General features: G+C 44.3%; 3 protein-coding genes across 7 annotated transcripts in view; 1 reads left to right on the top strand and 2 right to left on the bottom strand.

Annotated features, from left to right (window-relative positions):
- ANKRD6 (ankyrin repeat domain 6) overlaps positions 1 to 10,646 on the top strand; it is a gene marked incomplete at both ends in the record, with an annotated part of 81,977 nt that extends 71,331 nt beyond the window's left edge. For 2 of the 4 annotated variants that reach the window (XM_079716927.1, XM_079716929.1), the window contains 3 exons: positions 7,962 to 8,075; positions 8,781 to 8,907; positions 10,075 to 10,646. In XM_079716927.1, the coding sequence (XP_079573053.1) occupies positions 7,962 to 8,075; positions 8,781 to 8,907; positions 10,075 to 10,646 (813 nt within the window). The remainder of the gene's footprint in view (positions 1 to 7,961; positions 8,076 to 8,780; positions 8,908 to 10,074) is intronic. The other 2 variants (XM_079716928.1, XM_079716930.1) reach the window with 1 other exon arrangement.
- Positions 10,647 to 13,989: 3,343 nt separating this feature from the next.
- LYRM2 (LYR motif containing 2) lies at positions 13,990 to 16,538 on the bottom strand. Its single transcript, XM_079716222.1, has 3 exons — positions 16,164 to 16,538; positions 15,303 to 15,443; positions 13,990 to 14,857 (listed from the first exon to the last, which is right to left on the bottom strand). Exons 1-3 carry the CDS (start codon positions 16,398 to 16,400, stop codon positions 14,777 to 14,779), a joined length of 459 nt encoding a protein of 152 aa, XP_079572348.1. The 5' UTR covers positions 16,401 to 16,538; the 3' UTR covers positions 13,990 to 14,776.
- Positions 16,539 to 20,923: 4,385 nt separating this feature from the next.
- The window catches only part of MDN1 (midasin AAA ATPase 1), a gene marked incomplete at both ends in the record, with an annotated part of 158,020 nt that continues 156,972 nt past the window's right edge, over positions 20,924 to 21,971 (bottom strand). For both annotated transcript variants that reach the window (XM_079716367.1, XM_079716366.1), the window contains 2 exons: positions 20,924 to 21,112; positions 21,936 to 21,971. The exon at positions 21,936 to 21,971 is cut by the window's right edge and continues 107 nt beyond it. In XM_079716367.1, coding sequence (XP_079572493.1) covers positions 20,924 to 21,112; positions 21,936 to 21,971 — 225 coding nt within the window. The remainder of the gene's footprint in view (positions 21,113 to 21,935) is intronic.

Raw genomic sequence — 21,971 nt, forward strand, 5'->3', positions numbered from 1 at the left:
TCCTTCTGCTAACTTTCGGGTTTTTTTGTTCTTCTTTCTCTAATTGCTTTAGGTGCAGGGTCAGGTTGTTTACTCGAGATGTTTCCTGTTTCTTAAGATAGGATTGTTTTGCTATAAACTTCCCTCTTACAACTGTTTTTGCTGCATCCCATAGGTTTTGGGTCCTTATGTCTCCATTGTTATTTATTTCTAGGTATTTTTTAATTTCCTCTTTGATTTCTTCAGTGATCACTTTGTTCTTAAGTAGTTTATTGTTTAGCCTCCATGTGTTTGTATTTTTTAGAGATCTTTTCCTGTAATTGATATCTAGTCTCATAGCGTTGTGGTCAGAAAACATACTTGATACAATTTCAATTTTCTTAAATTTACCAAGGCTTGATTTGTGACCCAAGATATGATCTATCCTGGAGAATGTTCCATGAGCACTTGAGAAAAATATGTATTTTGTTCTTTTTGGATGGAAAATCCTATAAATATCAATTAAGTCCATCATGTTTAATGTAACATTTATAGCTTGTGTTTCCTTATTTATTTTCATTTTGGATGATTTGTCCATTGGTGAAAGTGGGGTGTTAAAATCCCCTACTGTGATTGTGTTACTGTCGATTTCCCCTTTTATGGCTGTTAGTATTTGCCTTATGTATTGGGGTGTTCCTATGTTGGGTACAAAAATTTTACAATTGTTATATCTTCTTTTTGGATCGATCCCTTGATCATTATATGGTGTCCTTCTTTTCTCTTGTGATAGTCTTTATTTTAAAGTCTATTTTGTCTGATATGAGAATTCCTACTCCAGCTTTCTTTTGATTTCCATTTGCATGGAATATCTTTTTCCATCCCCTCACTTTCAGTCTGTGTGTGTCCGTAGGTCTGAAGTGGGTCTCTTGTAGACAGCATATATATGGTTCTTGTTTTTGTATCCATTCAGCCAGTCTGTGTCTTTTGGTGGGAGCATTTAATCCATTTACATTTAAGGTAATTATCGATATGTATGTTTCTATTCCCATTTTCTTAATTGTTTTGGGTTTGTTATTGTAGGTCTTTTCCTTCTCTTGTGTTTCTTGCCTAGAGAAGTTCCTTTAGCATTTGTTGTACAGCTGGTTTGGTGGTGCTGAACTCTCTCAGCTTTTGCTTGTCTGTAAAGGTTTTAATTTCTCCATCAAATCTGAATGAGATCCTTGCTGGGTAGAGTAATCTTGGTTGTAGGTTTTTCTCCTTCATCACTTTAAATATGTCCTCCACTCCCTTCTGGCTTGCAGAGTTTCTGCTGGAAGATCAGCTGTTAACTGATCTTCCCTTGGGGATTCCCTTGTGTGTTATTTGTTGTTTTTCCCTTGCTGCTTTTAATATGTTTTTTTGTATTTAATTTTTGATAGTTTAATATGTGTCTTGGTGTGTTTCTCCTTGGATTTATCCTGTATGGGACTCTCTGTGCTTCCTGGACTCGATTAAATATTTTCTGTCCCATATTAGGGAAGTTTTCAACTATAATCTCTTCAAGTATTTTCTCAGTCCCTTTCTTTTTCTCTTCTTCTTCTGGGACCCCTATAATTCGAATGTTGGTGCGTTTAATGTTGTCCCAGAGGTCTCCGAGACTGTCCTCCATTCTTTTCATTCTTTTTTCTTTATTCTGCTCTGCAGTAGTTATTTCCACTATTTTATCTTCCAGGTCACTTATCCGTTCTTCTGCCTCAGTTATTCTGCTATTGATACGTTCTAGAGTATTTTTAATTTCATTTATTGTGTTGTTCATCATTGCTTGTTTCCTCTTTAGTTCTTCTAGGTCCTTGTTAAATGTTTCTTGCATTTTCTCTATTCTGTTTCCAAGATTTTGGATCATCTTTACTATCATTATTCTGAGTTCTTTTTCAGGTAGACTCCCTATTTCCTTTTCATTTGTTATGTCTGGTGGGTTTTTACCTTGCTCCTTTATCTGCTGTGTGTTTTTCTGTCTTCTCATTTTGCTTATCTTACTGTGTTTGGTGTCTCCTTTTTGCAGGCTGCAGGTTCATAGTTCCCGTTGTTTTTGGTGTCTGTCCCCAGTGGCTAAAACTGGTTTATTGGGTTGTGTAGGCTTCCTGGTGGAGGGAACTAGTGCCTGTGTTCTGGTGGATGAGGCTGGATCTTGTCTTTCTGGTGGGCAGGTCCACGTCTGGTGGTGTGTTTTGGGGTGTCTGTGGATTTATTATGCTTTTAGGCAGCCTCTCTGCTAATGGGTGGGGTTGTGTTCCTGTCTTGCTAGTTGTTTGGCATAGGGTGTCCAGCACTGTAGCTTGCTGGTCGTTGAGTGAAGCTGGGTGCTGGGGTTGAGATGGAGATCTTTAGGACATTTTCGCTATTTGATATTACGTGGAGCTGGGAGGTCTCTTGTGGACCCGTGTCCTGAAGTTGGCTCTCCCACCTCAGTGGCACAGCACTGACTCCTGGCTGCAGCACCAAGACCCTTTCATCCACACGGCTCAGAATAAAAGGGAGAAAAAGTAGAAAGAAAGAAAGAGTATAAAATAAAATAAAGATAAAATAAAGTTATTAAAATAAAAAATAATGATTAAGAAAAAAAAATTTTTAAGTAAAAGAAAAAACAAAAACGGACAGATAGATCCCTAGGACAAATGGTGAAAGCAAAGCTATACAGACAAAATCTCACACAGAAGCATACACATACACACTCACCAAAGGAGAAAAAGGGGAAACAATATATCTTCCTCCCAAAGTCCACCTCCTCAATTTGGGATGGTTCATTGTGTCTTCAGGTATTCCACAGATGCAGGGTACATCAAGTTGATTGTGGAACTTAATCCGCTGCTCCTGAGGCTGCTGGGAGAGATTTCCTTTCTCTTCTTTGTTTGCACAGCTTCGGGGGTTCAGCTTTGAATTTGGACCTGGCTCTGCGTGTAGGTCGCCTGAGGGCGTCTGTTCTTCACTGAGACAGGACGGGCTTAAAGGAGCCTCTGATTCGGGGGCTCCGGCTCACTCAGGCCGGGGGGAGGGAGGGGTACGGAGTGCGGGGCGAGCCTGCGGCGGCAGAGGCCGGCGTGACGTTGCACCAGGCTGAGGCGCCCCGTGCGCTCTCCCGGGCAAGTTGTCCCTGGATCCCGGGACCCTGGCAGTGGCGGGCTGCACAGGCTCCCCGGAAGGGAGGTGTGGATAGTGACCTGTTTTTGCACACAGGCTTCTTGGTGGCGGCAGCAGCCTTAGCGTCTCATGCCGGTCTCTGGGGTCCGCGCTGATAGCCGTGGCTCGCGCCCGTCTCTGGAACTCCTTTAAGCAGCGCTCTTAATCCCCTCTCCTCGCGCACCAGGAAACCAAGAGGGAAGAAAAAGTCTCTTGCCTCTTCGGCAGGTCCAGATTTTTCCCCAGACTCCCTCCCGGCTAGCCGTGGTTCACTAACCCCCTGCAGGCTGTGTTCACGCCGCCAACCCCAGTCCTCTCCCTGCGCTCAGACCGAAGCCCGACCCTCAGCTCCCAGCCCCGCACGCCCCGGCGCGTGAGCAGACAAGCCTCTCGGGCTGGCGAGTGCCGGTCGGCACTGATCTTCTGTGCGGGAATCTCTCCGCTTTGCCCTCCGCACCCCTGTTGCTGCGCTCTCCTCCGCGTCTTCGAAGCTCCCCCCTCCACCACCCGCTGTCTCCACCCGCGAAGGGGCTTCTAGTGTGTGGAAACCTTTCCTCCTTCACGGCTCCCTCCCACCGGTGCAGGTCCCATCCCTATTCTTTTGTCTGTTTTTTCTGTTTTCTTTTGCCCTACCCAGGTATGTGGGGAGTTTCTTGCCTTTTGGGAGGTCTGAGGTCTTCTGCCAGCGTTCAGTGGGTGTTCCGTAGGAGCAGTTTTCTGTGTAGGTGTATTTTTTTTTTTTTTTTTTTTTGTGGTACGCGGGCCTCTCACTGTAGTGGCCTCTCCCGTTGCGGAGCACAGGCTCCGGACGTGCAGGCTCAGCGGCCATGGCTCACGGGCCCAGCCGCTCCGTGGCATGTGGAATCTTCCCGGACTGGGGCACGAACCCGTGTCCCCTGCATCGGCAGGCGGACTCTCAACCACTGCGCCACCAGGGAAGCCCTGCTTTTTGTTTTTAATCCCAACCCAGCATCCAGTGAATATTCTGTGCTTTTATGTTATGTGTTAGGTCCCCGTGGTCTCTTTTCACCTAGAGCAGTCCCTGGTTCCTTCTTGCAGTTTCTGTTTTCTTCCATAATATTAACTTTTTAAAGAGTCCAGGCCATTTGTTTTATAGGATGTTTTATATTCTGGATTTGTCTGACAGTTTCTTCATGGTGTTATTTAACTTCTTTCTCTATCCCTGTATTTCTGAAAGTTTGGTCTAGAGCAGTAATCCTCAAAGTGTCATCCCCAAAACAGCAGCATCAGCATCATTTGGGGACTTGTGGGGAAAAGAATGCAAATTCTTGGGCCTCACTACAAATCTACTGAATTTAACTGTGAATAAAACTCGGGGGGCGGGGTCTAGCCACCTGTGTTTTAACAGGACCTCCAGGTGATGCTGGTAAAAACCTAAAGTTTGAGACCAATGGTTAAATATTTGCGGCAAGAATACATCATATTTAATTGTGTAAACTTCAAATTACATCACATCAGAAGAGACAAATGTCAGGATGTCTCATTTGGCTAACCTGGTAACCACCATCTCTTTCCATTGTAAAGGTACACTTTCCCTTTGTAATTAATAAGAAATATGTGACAGATGCAGGTTTTTAAAAGCTTATAAAATAACACACGTTCATTGGGAAAAACATTCCACATTCCACCTACAGAACTATTTTCATAGTGACACTCCCCAGAGATCCCTTCAATTACTGTGAATTTTCCCATAGGTTTTTTCTTTTATAGATATAACCTTACTAATTTTCCCTTTTAAACAAAAATGGGACTATACTGTGCTTTTTTTTGCAGCTTACTTTTTAATTTAGTAGTACATCTTAGACTTGTAGAGCTACAGTGTGCTTTTTTTTTTTTTTTTTTTTTTTTGCGGTACGTGGGCTTGTCTCTGTTGTGGCCTCTCCCGTTGTGGAGCACAGGCTCCGGACACGCAGGCTCAGCGGCCATGGCTCACGGGACCAGCCGCTCCGCGGCATGTGGGATCTTCCCGGATCGGGGCACGAAGCCGTGTCCCCTGCATTGGCAGGCAGACTCTCAACCACTGCGCCACCAGGGAAGCCCCGGTGTGCTCTTTAATGGCAGTGTACTGTTTCTATGCAAGGAGATATACACATACTTTTTTTTTTAAACATCTTTATTGGAGTATAATTGCTTTACAATGGTGTTAGTTTCTGCTTTATAACAAAGTGAATCAGCCATACATATACATATATCCCCATATCTCTTTCCTCTTGCATCTGCCTCCCTCCACCCTCCCTATCCCACCCCTCTAGGTGGTCACAAAGCACCGAGCGGATATCCCTGTGCTGTGCGGCTGCTTCCCACTAGCTATCGGTTTTACATTTGGTAGTGTGTATACGTCCTTGCCACTCTCTCACTTTGTCCCAGCTTACCCTTCCCCCTCCCTGTGTCCTCAAGTCCATTCTCTACATCTGCATCTTTATTCCCGTCCTACCCCTAGGTTCTTCAGAACCATTTTTTTCCCTTTAGATTCCATATATATGTGTTAGCATACGGTATTTGTTTTTCTCTGTCTGACTTACTTCACTCTGTATGACAGATTCTAGGTCCATCCACCTCACTACAAATAACTCAATTTCATTTCTTTTTATGGCTGAGTAATATTCCATTGTATATATGTGCTATGTCTTCTTTATCCATTCATCTGACGATGGACACTTAGGTTGTTTCCATGTCCTGGCTATAGTAAATTGAGCTGCAGTGAACGTTGTGATAGGTGACTCATTTTGAATTATGGTTTTCTCAGGGTATATGCCCAGTAGTGGGATTGCTGGATCATATGGTAGCTCTATTTTCAGTTTTTTAAGGAACCTCCATACTTTTTTCCATAGTGTCTGTATCAATTTACATTCCCACCAGCAGTGCAAGAGGGTCTCCTTTTCTCCACACCCTCTCCAGCATTTATTATTTGTAGATTTTTTAATGATGGCCATTCTGACTGGTGTGAGGTGATACCTCATTGTAGTTTTGATTTGTATTTCTCTAATGATTAGTATATACATACTTTTGCTTCCTGCTTTTTTTTTTTTTTTACTGAATTTTATGAGCACTTTTATGCTCACTTCATGAGCACTTTCCCATGTCCTTGGCTTCATAGTATTCCAGCATATTAATACAACATAATGTATTTAAACATTCCTTTTGTTAAACACTGAAGTTGCTTATAGTTTTTCTCTCAAATAAATGCTGTGAACATTTATGAGCATAAAGTTTTGATTGCTTCTGAGGTTATTTGCTGAGAATTAGGATAATTGGGTCCAAAGTTTAGAGTATGTTTAAGGCTCTTGATAAGTTTTGGCAAGCTACTTAATTGAAAGGTTGTACCGATTTATATCCTACCAGCAGTATCTGAGCCTCCAACTTCTGCCATCATTTAATGTTAGCATTTTTTTAAAGTTTTTCCCAATTGATTAAGGACATTTGACTGTTTAATTTTTACTTCCTTGTTTACTGGTGAAATTTTTAAGGTTGGTTATTTGCATTTCATAGAAAGCCCATTTAAAAAATCTTTGAGCCATAATAGATTAGTTACGACCGTTTTGTAAATAAAACGTCACTTCAGCTAGCTCAAGCCCCGAGAGGAATGCATTAGGTGAGTGCTGGGATGTCTCAAGGACCTCTCTTTGGTTCAAAGAAGGTGACAGATTGGGATGTAGAATCTTAGTCCTAATTCCAGATCTCAGGGGAAGGACTCTGGTCCAGCGTGAGTCAGGTGCGCAGGCCCGGACCAGTCAGCCGTGCCCCAGGTCCATGCAGGGGGCAGGAGGTGGCGGAAAAGGCCAGCCCTAGAAAACAGGCAAAGAGCAGTTCACAGAAAAATGTGAGGGCTGAAGAGACCAAGCAGGAGGTGCTCACCACATCTGCAGAACTGCTGCTGCTTTTTTATTATGAACATCTGAGTGTGGAGCATCAGCTGTGTCCCCAACAGGAGAGGAAGCTGCCGTTGAGCCCTCCGTGGCTGGCTCCCGCTCACAACGGTTCCCTTCTCTGCTTTGGCCCTTGTCAGGCAGTGGGAGTGTGGCCCCACTGGGAGAGAGCCCTACAGGAAGTGTCCAGCTGGGGGAGCACAGAGGGGCACGTGATTGGAAGGTGACAGTCATTTACTCCCTGAAACAGTCCCTTTTTGTTTGTTTGCTTGTTTTGGCCATGCGGCTTGTGGTGCCCGACCAGGGATTGAACCCGCACCCTTGGCAGTGAAAGCGAGGAGTCCTAACCATTGGACTGTCAAGTCCCTTGAAGCAATCCCTTTGAACTCCGTCCACAACCTTCTTCACATGTGCTTCGACTACTTTCAGTGAAGGGCCAAGAGGATTTGTTCACTGGGAAAGCTGGATGAAAGCCCTGACTATTCAGCTTCTTTCATTTCCTCTTGGGCAGCCACTGACATTTAAAAAGAGAAGGGGGATTAAAAAAACAATTTTTTAAAGAGGGGAATTGGGGTAGCTCCGTACTCCTTGACATAGTTTTTCCTTGCAGTAGTAGTCTTGGCAATAACGTTCTAAGACCCATACAGATTCTCTTTTACCTACCAGGACTGTGTTGGCTCAAGTTGTATATTTACTGTGTATATATAGTCTCTTAAACCCCTCAGGACTTTTAAATGAGAAAAAGAAAGAAGCTTTGGCCTACACAAAAACATGCTCAGGAATTCTGAAAACTCAGAGTTCCATGAATGCCACGGGAAAAGACTGGGCTGAGGAGTGGAGGTGTGCTTACCTTCTGTCTGGCCCTTGCTTTGGTACTCCTGAGCCCGCCTCGGGAGTCAGGATGCCAGGTCCCATCCTTAGATCATCTCAGTCACTCGCCCTTTGCCCATTGAATCCTAGATGCGGGTTCTGGACAAGCTGATGGTTGAGCGACTCTCAGCAGAGAGGACGGAGTGCCTGAGCCGCCTGCAGCAGCACTCGGACTCAGAGAAGCATGAGGGAGAGAAACGGCAGGTGAAAACCAGATCTGTCCGTGCTGACCTTGCGATTTGCCACTCTTTCCCCCCGACCCGAGTCAAGGGACTCGGACCCATCATTGAAAACTCCCAGGCCGAGATCCCCTAAAAGCATTGGCGCCAAAGAGCGTGCCATTTTTATAACCTGAAATGAAGTCAGTAGGAAGGAGCCTGGAGTTCGGTTCCTGTTTGCGGCTGAATGTGCTGGCAGGAGGTGGAGGCGGAGCAGTTTGTAGAACGTGCTGGAAAGCTGACCTCCGCCCTGGATCACTGCTATGTATCGTGCCCCTGCTGGGCCTGCACAAGATTGGGTTCCTGCCCTCGGGCAGTTTGCGGTCCACCCCGGACGGCAGACGTGAAATGAGTACTTGCGAGCGTGTGAGTGAGCTCATGCGCCTAGCAGCCAGACGTACTTGGTGTGGAAGCCGTGGGAAGCTTTGGCTGTTGGCGTCTAAGGTGTCTCTAAGTCACTTAATGAAGATCATAGTTAGCTATTGGTTTGGGTGCTGGGTGAATCCTGGGCTTCAGAGGGCCAACAGAGAAGGCCGTGTGGCCCGTGGGAGGCGGGTAATCCAAAACTTCGGGGCTTGTCCAGAAAAGAGCCTATCACAGTCGAAGAGTCCACATTCTTGAGGTTTTCATTCATAAGCCATGTATCAGAGTCTCCTGATGACTTGTGTACTAACTTGTGGGGTTTTTTCAGATGTCCTTGGTGGATGAATTAAAAACTTGGTGCATGTTAAAGATTCAGAATCTGGAGCTGAAGCTTTCTGGAGATTCTAGGGCCTCCAGGACTAAATCCACACCATCCACTTGCGAGTCCTCCACAGGTAACCAACACCAACGTGCAGAGAGAACCCTTCCATCCAAAGGTGATGAAACCCCCTGGTCGCGTTCTCTTCTGCCTCTGAAGGCAGTCTGTGTGACAGGGCTGTGGGAGACACTGCACTGTAATGTGAACTCTGTAGGGGCAAGGAGCATGCTTTGCTCACTACTGTGTACATGGTTCCTGTACAGTAATAAAGCATTCCTATTTAAGTGTTCAGAAATATTTGAATGAAGGAATAAAAGAACTGTTGATCCGTGATAGCAGTGCAATCTTGATGGCATCAGAGTTGGACCCCAAAGATGAGGGTGAGGAAAGGGTGTGTCCTCTCAGAAGGGCACTCGCCCCTGCCCTTGTGACTCTTTCCCCTTCTCGTCCTTGATCAGCCCTCTACCTTTGGCCAACTCCGTACAGCCTCATTAAAAAACAGTTCATGTATCAAAGCTGCCCCAGGGGCTGGATAAGAGATGCTTTGAGCCAGAGCATCTTTACATTAGCTACAGTGGCTACACTCAATGATGATCAGTTGAGGACATTCATAGCCTTAGTAATTAGACCTCCATGGGGGGATTTTGATATGTCACGTGTTTCATGGTACCGTAGGCCATCTCTGTATTTGTGGTTTTATCTTCTTTGTGCCCATAACAGTGGGGAAAATCCTGGGCAAACTTTTCACACTAGGACTAGTTACGGAACTTGTCATGGAGCTCTGGGTATGGGTAATAGGACCGCCTCTCCAAGTGGGAGCTTGGATCAAGGAACTAGTAACTGGGGCTATGGTCTGTAAAGGGCCCAGAAGTTAGAGAATGGGGGTATTTATTCTGATCAGTAAATGCCCAATTCTGTTTTAGGACAAGTAGTGAGATCCTTAGCAATCAGGAAATGGTACCCAGAGCCCTTTAGTGTAGATTGAGACAGGCTAAAGGAAAGGCCAGTAACGTTTTTGGCTTAGATGCCACCAGTGTGTCTAACACAACATCCCTGAAAGCCCTGACAAGCCAAGATGATAATCAGGGGAGAAGTGGAGGGGAAGGACAGGAGAAGTTGCACACGGTGGGTGATAACCGGTTGAGAAGCCTGGTTTACAGCATTCCCGGGACTCTCAAATGCCAGCCCACGTGACTGTATGAACACGGATTCGCTCTGACTTTTGTTTTCCTTCCAAAACCAGGTGTGGATCAGTCAGTGGTGACCGCAGGTCCAGTAGCAGCCTCTGACAGCCCCCCTCAGGTGGTCAGGCCCAAGGAAAAGGCCCTCAGCTCCACAGCCGCCCACAGACTCCAGCAGGAGCTGTCTTCCTTGGACTGTACAGGCTCCCGACTGAGGAATGTCAAGGTCCAGACAGCCTCGTTACCCTTGAAAGAGGCAGCCAAATGCGACCCGCAGGCTGGGCCCTGTGTTGACAGAGGCACCCAAACCAAAAAGTCTGGGAAAAGTGGGCAGACGAGGCACCGCGGCCAGCAGCCAGCAGCCAGCACCACCTGTGGGCAGCTGCCGCCAGCAGCAGTTGGCGAGCAGACTGGCCCTCATACTCGAGACACCTCCCAAGCACTGGAGCTCACCCAGTATTTCTTTGAGGCTGTTTCCACCCAGATGGAAAAGTGGTATGAGAGGAAGATTGAAGAAGCACGAAGCCAAGCCAGTCAGAAAGCCCAGCAAGACAAGGCCACACTGGAGGAACACATTAAAAGTTTAGAGGAGGAACTTGCTAAACTAAGGACTAAGGTACACAAGGAAAACTAGGGCCTGGGAAGTGGGACAAGAAAGGATTCCTGGGACTTCCCTGGTGGTCCAGTGGTCGGCTCTGTGCTTCCAGTGCAGGGGGCGGGGGTTCGATCCCTGGTGGTCCAGTGGTCGACTCTGCGCTTCCAGTGCAGGGGGCGGGGGTTCGATCCCTGGTCTGGGAACTAGGATCCTGCATGCCGTGGGGAGGGCGGGTTGGGGGAAGGATTCCTGAGGATTTCCGGTCCTGCAGCTGCAGAAGAGCTACGTCCGAGGTGTCAGTTATTGTACACATAGCAGAACTTGCCTTTTTAAAAAGTCACTCATTTCTCAAGCGTGCCAGACACATGCTTCCTATGCCCTGAAGTTATGAAGACTTCAACAATTAGACTGAAACTAGGGGACGCTTGCTTAGTTTCAGGTTCATTACAGATTTGAAACCTCAGCTCAAGTTCATCTGAAGTTCAAGAGCTCAGATGAAGCGAGCCGTGCTAAGAAGCTGAAGGATGTGTAAGCCTAAACCCTAATATTCAGGATACGAAATAATGTAAATGAAAAGCAAGAAAAAATATTAATCCCTGTGCACTCAAGCAGTCATTCGTATCAACATGCCTGCTGTGCCTGGACAGAGTGCCTTTCTGTAAGAGCTGTAACAGACATGCTGAACTCCCTCAAGCTCATAGTTCCCAAAATGCTGACATCTTAACCAGGGAAAACTCACCAAACAAATTTTGAGGAGAAGGATTTTCATGATGTCACAAGATCCAGTATATCGTAAAATGTTTTGAAAAGTCAGAGTGTATTTAAATAATGGGTTAATTGGCTAATAGCACTGGGAATGTCAATGAACTCAAAGGAGAAAGGTTCAAATCATTGGATCATGGTTTCTGTATCTTTCAGCCAAAAGAAAGAAACAGTACAATTAATCATAGTGATTTTCAAGTGGATTAATGGAAAAAACATTCACGTAGCAATTACCTGAAATTTCTATAACCTAATTCACAGCCAGTTATCTTAGAGTACCTTTCTGAATGTGAGCTTATTGGTCTACATTTTATAAAGAAATAAGGCTGTTTCTTGAAAGTGTTTCATTTTGAACTGACTGTCATTGAAGAAACTTAAAAGCTTTCCACTGCTTTGTAGCAACTATGTCAAGGTAAATAATGCAATAAATTGACTTGGATTCCCCAGTTGCAGGGAGCACTGTGGATGTTACTCTGCTCTATGGAGTATACAAAGTTGCAAAAGTAACAGTATGTTGAAACTTTGGATTTAATTATCTTCCAAGCTTCTTGTCCCTTGTGGCATTATATTCATCTCCTCAAAATTCCATATATTCATAGAAACCTCGATTCTATTTCTGTAAACAGAGGAACCAAGTAACCGTTCTCTGTAATTTTGAATGAACTTTTGCTCATTGAGCCAAAGAGAAAATATGATTTCTTGACATGGGAACACCCAGAAAAACAAAGTATGCATTTAGTCCCTGTGTGTTCTGCCCATCAAGCTCAGTTGTCTTTGGTTTGTTCTTTTAAATACTGACAATCTATGGATCTAGGCGTTCCTAATAAATGTAGATGTATGTTATCATTACAAAACCTGGACAGGGAATTTATTTGATGTTCTCTCAAATTTATTTTCAGGTTTGTAAGCTCGTCTTGTCGAATTTAAAACTTCAGTGGCACACTTTAAAGGGGAAAAAAAATGACACAGGGGCAGTCAATATGTTAAATAATAGCCTCAGCCACTTCTCATGCTAGAAAGCTTTGCATTTAAAAAAATTCTAATAATTTAGATAATAGATATTATAATAAGGGGTTTAAAGATGGATTTATTGTAGTTAATATATATTAGTTGAACATTCAGACATCTTAAACTTTAGGAACAAAACTTCAGCATTCAAACAACAGTATAGTTTACAGGGAACACCCAGTTAATTTGCCTAATCCAAAATACTGATGAAGATGATGAATAAAATGTGTTTCACCAGCATTCTATTCTGGCCAACATCTTAATGACCATGGTTCCACATGTGAGAAGAAATTGCTAAATAAATCTTCTCTTGGGCTAAACAACGGACTTGGCCTATAATTCAGGAGATACGCAAAGATGTAAGTGAACAAATAAAATTAAACTGTTCTTTAGAGAGGAAGGGAAAAGCTTGTCCACGAGAATAGTCTTAGTCTCTGGAAGATGAAAATTCAACTTTTCATGTTTTATCCACTTAAAAAAACAAAATCAAAACAAAACCCCACATTAGGTTTTCTTGGGGAGTCTGTGGTATTTGAGTCTTGCAAGTACAAACCACAAATGCGCTTACATCTTCCACATACAGTGCTGCTAGGAAGAACATCAAAGTCACTGCTTGTTACACTTCATAAAAGGATGTTTTTTAGCTTCAAGATTTTAGATTTACTAGAGATAGCCTGTACTTGAGTATTTGCCAATCATGCCACACAAAAGAGTAAGTCTTTCTAAGGTTCTCTGTTCAGAAACTGTTCACACATGCTTTTCCCTCTGTTCATCAGATGGCTTGACTGAAAGTACATCTATATAAAAACCTGAAAATTGGCTTATGCAAGCATTTTAGATTAGCCCATCCCCCAGTGGCAGAGCATTCAGAATTATTTTTGTCTTGTGGGTTCTGGAGCTGTGGAAGAGCAAGGTGGCTTGGAATGCAGGTTAGTGTCACACCACTGGTTTACACCTCTCCAATGGCACACGGTCCAACACTAGACACTGTTTATCCTGCAAAAGTTTTTCTACATCTTTCAGATGCTGCTCTGATTCTTGGATTAACTTTTTAGATTTGTTCTGTAGATGAACTGCCAATCCCAGCCTCTTCCACGAGCTTTCACTTTCACTAAATTAACTGTTAAACACATTTGGTCTCTTTCAAAAGTGTCCTGAAGTCAACTTCTGTCTCCAATGTATTCTTCAAACTCTGTTTTTTCCTGTCACTGGAGGAGAACCTAGTGCACTGAGGAGCTTCCTTAATTAATGATTTGTTTTACTTTCCATGTGGATATTAAGGTAACCACATTAGTTTTGACCAGGAGTTGCCTCCTCTTCTTGGTAGGTGCTTCAGTGCATTTGTTAAACTTCTCTTTCTTCTTTTTCCTACAAAGTTCTAGATTCCCAGTGGTGATCTTTTTGGAAAGTCCTCTTGAGTATCAGATGCAACACATCTGAAGAACATACCTCAACAACCCTGAGGGTTAATGCAGAAGGACTTTCCAAGGAAGCTCCATGGTGTCTCCTGAGGTCAGTACACCTCCAGCCCTATACCTCACATTGTTTTAAAACAGCTTAATTGACTTACACAACATTATATATCAATTATATTTCCAAAAAGTTGGGGAAAAATGGCTTTATTCAGATATAATTCACATATCATACCTGTAAAATGTACAGTTCAGTAGATTTTAGTATATTCAGAGTTGTGCATTCATATAAATAGAATCATACAATACATGATCTTTTGTGACTGGCCACTTAATGTTTTCAGGGTTCATCCAGGTGTAGCATGTATCAGTACTTCATCCCTTTTTGTTTGCTAAATAATATTTTATTGTATGGGTATACCACGTTTTACTTATCCATTAATCAGCTGATGGGCATTTGGATTGTCTACTTTTTGGCTATTATGAATAATGCTGTTTAACCTTTTGGGCAACTAGACAGTCTTTTTTCCAAAGTGGCTGCACAATTTTATTGTCCCACTAGCAGTGTTTAAGGGTTCCAGTTTCTCCACATCCTCACCAACATTTGCAATTATCTCCCTTTTTAATTATAGCTATTCTAGTGGATGTAAATAGTATCTCTTGGTGGTTTTGATTTGCATTTTCCTAATGATTAATGGTGTTGAACATCTTTTTATGTGCTATCTATTGTACTGGTTTTTGCTTCTTCCAAAAACTGCTGACATATCCAAGAACATTTTCAAAATAAACGGTATGTTTTCAGTGCTAAGACAATTGCTCTTATGCCCTTTTCTTGGCTCTCTCTGATATGCCATGCTCCATGTTCTGATATTTTGCTCAAGGGCTCTATGTACAGATAGTTTCACTTGGCTTTGGGCTACCCACTGTTGAGCCTAAGCTCAACTAAACACATGGAGACTTTGAAAACCTTTCAGAATAATGCTGTAGTTAAGATCTGGTTAAAGCAAGTGTTTTTTCTAACTCTTTGAGCTGCATATTGCCTTGAGTAATCATCATCCGGATTGTATCCTGTAGAAGAAAGTGAAATCTGGTCACTGTTTTAACTGGTTAAACAAGGTACAGCTCTACCATTTTGTTAAAATTAGGAACTAATACGGAGAATTGGCACTGATGCAGGTTAGGAAAGCCAAAAGTTAACAATTAGGGGTACACAATGTCTGGCATGCTTTCATACACCCCAAACATACTTCCCAAACCATCATGCTGTAATATTTATTATCTTTTCGTGTGTGTGTGGTTTAACAGACAAGTTGGGTGGTGCTACTGTAGAGTGTAGATATAGCAAACATTGTTAAATTTAAAATATCGGTTAAGTGAAAAATCAGTAACATCAAGAGCAATGATCAAGATATACCATCTCAGTGACATATCCCAAGATATCAAACTTTTTGAAAAAACTCACTAATCAGTACAAAAGGGTCAGGGCCTACCATCACCATGATCTTGGTCTCACCTCTTCGGTGGCACTTTTGTTTCTTTTGAATTCTTCCCTTGCCCAGTCCTTCAGGTATTTGCGATCAGAATCATTTGGAACTTGCCGAATTGCCTGCAAAATCCTTCTGTAGAGGAGGAGAACTTGTTGCCTTCTCACGAACTGTGCAGGGGAGGAGAAATGGCAATTACAGCTGCACAATCGTCAGCCCGGTAGGCTCTTTTCTCTTTGGTTCTCAATTTTGAAAAGGGGGAAGAAAACCACCTTTTTTCTTTTAAGAAAACGGCAAGAAGTTTGTTTGCGTTGTCTCCTTACTCCCTTGTCAAACTTAAAATCAAGAGTACAAGCAGGGCTTCCCTGGTGGCGCAGTGGTTGAGAGTCCGCCTGCCGATGCAGGGGACACGGGTTCGTGCGCGGTCCGGGAAGATCCCACATGCCGCGATGTGGCTGGGCCCGTGAGCCATGGCCGCTGAGCCTGCGCGTCCGGAGCCGGTGCTCCGCAACGGGAGAGGCCACAGCAGTGAGAGGCCCGCGTACCGCAAAAAAAAAAAAAAAAAAAAAAAAAAAAAAAAAGAGTACAAGCAGCAGACCAGTCTTTCCCGCAGTCACTAGGCATTGAGGGATCTGGGCTCAAGGTCAAGAGCCCGGCCCGCCTCTTGCACCAGGACTGGAGAGTAGCCCCACCCCCCTTGCGCTTCCCGTCGGCCCCCCGGCGGCGCGAAGCCCCGCCCCACCCAGCCCGAGCCAATCAGTGGGGCGCGCGCAGGGTTGTCCGCCCCCAGTAGTCCCCGAGACCTCTCTATAGAATGGGTGCAGGGAGCGGTAGAGAATCGAGGTCAGACCCGGTAAAGCTGCCCTGAGGCCGGCGAGGATAGTTGGTACCTGCTTTAGCGTTAGCGTCGCTGGGGGTAAGCGGGAAGCGGCCATCACGTCCAGACAGCGCGGTCCGCCAGAGCCCCAGCGCGCAGGGGCGGAAGTGGGGCGGTGACGGGGCGGGGCGAGCTCGGTTTCCTGGGAGGTGGCCGGCCGCAGTTGCGCTGGCTCCGGGAGCCCGGCAGTCGGGCAGTCGGAACTGAAGCTCAAGGCAGTTTCGCTTTGTCTTAGCCTAAGTTTGCTCATCCGTGAAACAGGATAGCAGTTCCTGCTTCACAGGTTGTTGTAAGAATGAGATAGTGGTGAGGCATTTAGCCCAGTTCCTGACACGTGGTTAAGTTTCATTAAATGAAAGGGTTTGGGGGGTGAGGGAAGAAAACTATTTTAGTATATTGTTTGAGATTTAGTGCGTATCGTGAAAAATTCTAAGAATTTAAATGTTAATTTCTCTTAAAGTGTGTGTTCTGCTCGTCTCCTTTTCTCGTTCTTGTCCCTGTTCTTTTCTACTGCGAGCATTTTTCCTGGCGTTGTAGTCTTCATGATTGTCCTTAGTTACAAGGCTTTAAATGGTTGTCCCATTGCAGTTTTGAGAATTTTGTGTCACTAGTAACGAGTAACCAAACATCCCTACGCCTTAAGCTTTTTTCCCCTATAATCATTTTATCCTCCCCTCAACACACTCCTTACGCTCTTAGGTTATATTAACTGTAAGGGGTTAGTGAATCCCTCCTACTTTAAAAAAACAGGATTGTCCTGAATTAAAATACAGCCCAAAGTGTTCAATTACCCGTTCATTCACTGAGCATTTACTTGATTGCCTTGCTTGGAATCCTTGGAGCTCCCTTTTCCCAGTTGTGTACTTCCGGCTACTTTTGTGTGTGTGTTTCCTTGCCTGTTTGCTCGTCTGTAAAGTGAAATAACAGCTTCTACCCCGGAGCTGTTGTACTGTATTGTATGTAGTGCACTGAGAACAGAACCTGGCGCATATAAGCACTCTAAAGATTTTGAACATTACCAGGCATTGTGTGAATGGTGCTAATACCATAACCACATATTTCAAAATTTGTCTACTAATTAGCAATTCATTTTTTTTCTTTTAAATAGTAGTGAAATTAAATATCCCTTGCCACTTCTAGTTATACATATTTTGTGAATTGTTATGACTTTGGTCCCTTTATGATGATCCAGACTTTTATTCTAATTTTATATGGGCTTTTTACCATATTTTTTAAAATTTTGATCCTTTTCCTTTTATAGCTTTAAGTCTCTATATAGTCACGTGTATTTTCCATTCTTTTGAGCCTTTTCAATATCATCTTCTCCCCTTCTAGAACTTTAAAAAATTTTCATTGTTAATGTTTAAAATGTTTATCTAGGATTTTGGTTTATAGCATAATGGGGATATAAGTTGTTTTCCAGTTGTAAACTATAATTTCAGCACCATTTATTAACTAATTCATTCATATTCCTGGGGTTTGTGATACTCCTGGTAAATTCTTTTAGGATCTGAATAACCCTCAGGATAATTTCATCCAGGTCGTTTTTACTTTTTTGTCGTTGTATGTTTTATTATTAGGCAAGAATACTCCCCTGTAGTATCTTGTAAGAGTCTTCTATTAATGGTCTGTATGACCTTTAGAAATGTTTTGTATTATTTTCCTCTAAATCATCTTAGGATCGTTACTGAAATTTTGGTTGCGTTGAATCTATAAAGTGAGAACTGACATTTTTATACTATTTCTTCTTCCCATCCAGAAAGATTCACTCATGCTAGACATTGGTAATGCTGTCACAAGTCATATATGCCCCCTGTCCTTAGAATCACTCTTTGGGTAGGAAGACATAAGTCCAACGTAGTATTTATAGATGTTGTCAAGGCTCATACTGTGGGAGCTTTCTTCTTGGAGGGCTTATCTGAGCTAGGCAAAGTCAGAAAGGCAAAGTGGGTAAGAGCGTTCTAGACAAAGAATGCATGGAACACTGGCAGATTCCAAGGCCCCTGTGGTTTGCTGTGATCAGATCAAATAGTGTGGTGGGGATGCTGGGAGAGAAGGGAACGGGCGATGCAGGTAGTGCTAGGAGCAACAAATGGTACCTTCTTCACAGGAATTCAGAAAGATCTCCTTGGATGTTGTGAGTATGACAAAGTGAAGCTAGCAAAGTGATTAGTAGTTCAAGCTACATTTTATTTAATATTTATCTTAAAAATTTTTTGGCTGTGTCGGGTCTTAGTTGCAGCACGCGGGATCTTTTGTTGCGGTGTGTGGGCTCGTAGTTTGCGGCACACAGGCTCTCTAGTTGAGGTGCGCAGGCTTCGTTGCCCCGTGGCGTGTGGGATCTTAGTTCCCTGACCAGGGATCGAACCTGTGTCCCCTGCATTGGAAGGTGGATTTTTTACCCCCAGGGAAGTTCCCCTCAAGCTACATTTTAAGAGAGCTCCAGCTGCACTGCAGTCAGAGGAAAGCAAAAGGGAAGACAGAATAAGGTAAATATCCAGAAGTTAGACCAGACAAGATTGGGGTTTGGATGGAGGTGGAGAGGAAGGTAAGGCAAATGTCAAGGTTGAGCTCCAAGTGCTCCAAGTGAGTGTGTGAGAGAGCAAGCCTATCCGCAGTAGCTTCTTCTAAGTGACTCAGGTGTGTCACTCTTCCTAACCAACGCCCTCAGTTCCTGATGGGTCTCCTGTGTCTGCTCCTGTGCTTCCCAACCCTTTTCCTATCACAGCACAAACTGAAGATAGATAGCACTCTTGGGTAACTTGCTTACTGAAATTCTTCTGTTCCAGACCCTATTAGCTATCCCAGGGCCAAGGGAATCACTTATGCTGACACCTCAGTTGGGCTGCTTCAGCTTAGCTTGTCCTGTCAATTAAAGGTAGATATGATGGACCGCATCACAGTCATAATGTTGGTGTCTTCCCTCCCTGCTGGAAGATTAAACTTCCTGCCCCACGGAGGCCTTTGGCCAGGGATACATCTCTTACACTCAGATTTCATCTTGGAGCAGCATCTTTACAAGCCATAGTGTGTGTCCACTAGCTTGCCCATCTTCTGCCATGAGGCCAGCATGCTGAGGCTCACCCACCACAGACATAACCACAAGAAACAAACCCTGACTTGAAATAAGCCACTGAAGTTTTGGAGTTGTGATACACAGCATAAACTAGTGACTGACAGCTCACTGATCCAGCAGACAAGACCCCCTGGCACACCTTTTACACTCCTGTCATGTTCCATTAAGAGTGGTCACGGGCTTCCCTGGTGGCGCAGAGGTTGAGAGTCCGCCTGCCGATGCAGGGGACGCGGGTTCGTGCCCCGGTCCGGGAGGATCCCACGTGCCGCGGAGCGGCTGGGCCCGTGAGCCATGGCCGCTGAGCCTGCGCGTCCGGAGCCTGTGCTCCGCAGCGGGAGAGGCCACAACAGTGAGAGGCCCGCGTACCACAAAAAAAAAAAAAAAAAAAAAAAGAGTGGTCACAAGTTACATCAACAGTGGTATATTTTTTAATAGTTTTCAGAATATAACCTGCATAGCTTTTTAGAATAAAAAATGATATAACCTCAGGTACATGCTTTAGGGCACTTGGTTAAACAACAAGCAAACTGTGTCTTTGAGGACCACCTCAAAAGGGAGGCACACTTCACAGTGTAACTTGATAACAGACATGGAGATAGATGATTACGTCATGGCATGTTGTCTACAAAAGAACATCTGACAGTCAGAGCTTAAATAGAACACACCACACAGTTAAGTATTCAAGCACTGCTTTTTGGCAAAGTAAAAACTGCCTAAAAACCGTTAATGCATTTTTGACTGGAAAAAAAGATGTGGCTGCTTAGTTCTTCTGATACAGCACTTCTTTTCCAGCATAAGACAGGCTCAGTTCAACTTGAAATCAGTGTGAGGAATGATTCTTCCTCTTAACTGTTAAGAAAAAATGAACTAAAGAAATAAATTACTACCACAGCAGGAACTATGGCACAGAGAGAATGAAATAAAGGAAAAATCATCTTTCCATCATTGCATAGTCTCCCGAAGCAGCAAAGGTGAAGGGGAGGACACTGAAAAGCCATTTCATTCACACATGGCCCAAGGGTCATTTTCTGATGATTTTGGCTCCCATGTCTGGTTGTTTTATAAAAAAAACACATACCACAAGCCTCCTACCCTCGTAGAGAAGTTAGTTCCTTTCATAAGAAGCACAGTAAAAAAAAAAACCCGCAGCTGCCTTAGCCACTTGACAGCTTTTGGGTACACCCTGTGGGCTTCGCAAGGCCAAGCCTTATTAGCACAGGGTCAAAAGGGAAGTTCCCTTTAGTCCTTTGCCCAGAGGCCTGGCACAGTCCCATGCTTCCAGCAGCCTCTCCTCATGGAGGTGTCCAGGGTACCCGGAAGGGAAGGCAGGCAGCTGGGCCCCAAGGGTGGGGTGCAGCCTCCTCTTGGGCCAGGACTTCTGAGACGAGCCCGAAGGGCCGCGCCACCCCCCAGGTACGGGACCAGACACCTGCTGCTGCCGTTCCTTCACCCCACGTTTATTACAAGCACTGGAGCCCAGGCACAGCAGGGAGCATGAGTTTTCTCTAGGCTCTGAAATCGTGTAAAATGTTGCAATAAAATTTTTTGTAGCTGTTGGGTGAATGTTTATAAATCAAGTCTAAGATTAAATACCATTTTCGAGCTGGGAGTTCAGAAACAGTTGTCCCAAAGGGAGTACCTGGCAACCAGTGACATTCTGACTGCAAAGTCTCACTTAGGACTGTGTTCCTTCTGTTCTACGGGTGGTCACAGGCCGTCACCAGCTCAAACCACTGCCGGAGAGCATCGCTGAGTGTCTCGGGAAGTGCGTTCACATCGCGTAGGATTATATAGAATGGGAATGGGAACTCTTCCATGTAGGACCGGATTTCAGGCATCTCTCCAGGCCCTTTAAATATTGGTACCTTGATGTCCAAGATAGAATCCTGGCAAGAAAAAAACATGTAGAAATAAAAAAACTAAATCAGTGTCCTTGGCTAGCTCTTTTATGATCTCCTTTGCAGGCAATTTTTAGGCCTCACATGTCTAATTCCTGCTTATAAAAATAGCTCTTATTACTGAGTAAAACAGAACTCTCAATAAGGAGGCGGCAGATCTCTGAGCACCCCTTCCAGGAGAATGGCCACTAAAAGGGAAGGATAGGGGTAGATAAGCAAACCTGATTTCCCTACTATGGTATTTCCTATTCTCTACTTGGAAGAATTCACATTAAATCTTCAGCTTGCTATCCAGGCCTTAATGTGACCTGCAGAGACAGTACTTCCCCGGGAACAGACCACCTCGTGGACATCTTTCATGTAGCGACTGATGCTTCCTCCTTTGAGGAGGGCACTGCTGAGATCCAAGTACTTGGAAAGGCTGGTCTATGTTTCCAACGGACAGGGCCCATCATCAAGGCTGTGATACCTGCAGCAACGCTGTGCAGAGGGAGATGACCCACCAGAGTACTAGTCAGCACAGAAAGTGGTTAAGAGGATAGACTGAGTCAGTCTGGACACTGGCTTCCTTGTCATTACCTACAACCTCTGTGCTTTTGTCCTTCGCTGTAGAGCAGGAATAACCATCCCTACATCACTGGGTTACTGCTCGGTTACATGAGAAAATAATTATAAAATGCCTAGCACAGTGCCTTTCAGGCTGCCATGAATGTTATAGGAGTTCTCGGTATGACAGTGAGACCCAGGCCCTTTTTCAGATAGAACAGCTTGAAGGGAATCCCCAGAAAAGTGGCTTTTAGTAATCACTCACCCGTGAACTGGGATTGTCCAACACAACAAAAATGAC

This window comes from Hyperoodon ampullatus, assembly GCF_949752795.1.
Source record: "Hyperoodon ampullatus genome assembly, chromosome: 12".
Taxonomy (NCBI): domain Eukaryota; kingdom Metazoa; phylum Chordata; class Mammalia; order Artiodactyla; family Ziphiidae; genus Hyperoodon; species Hyperoodon ampullatus.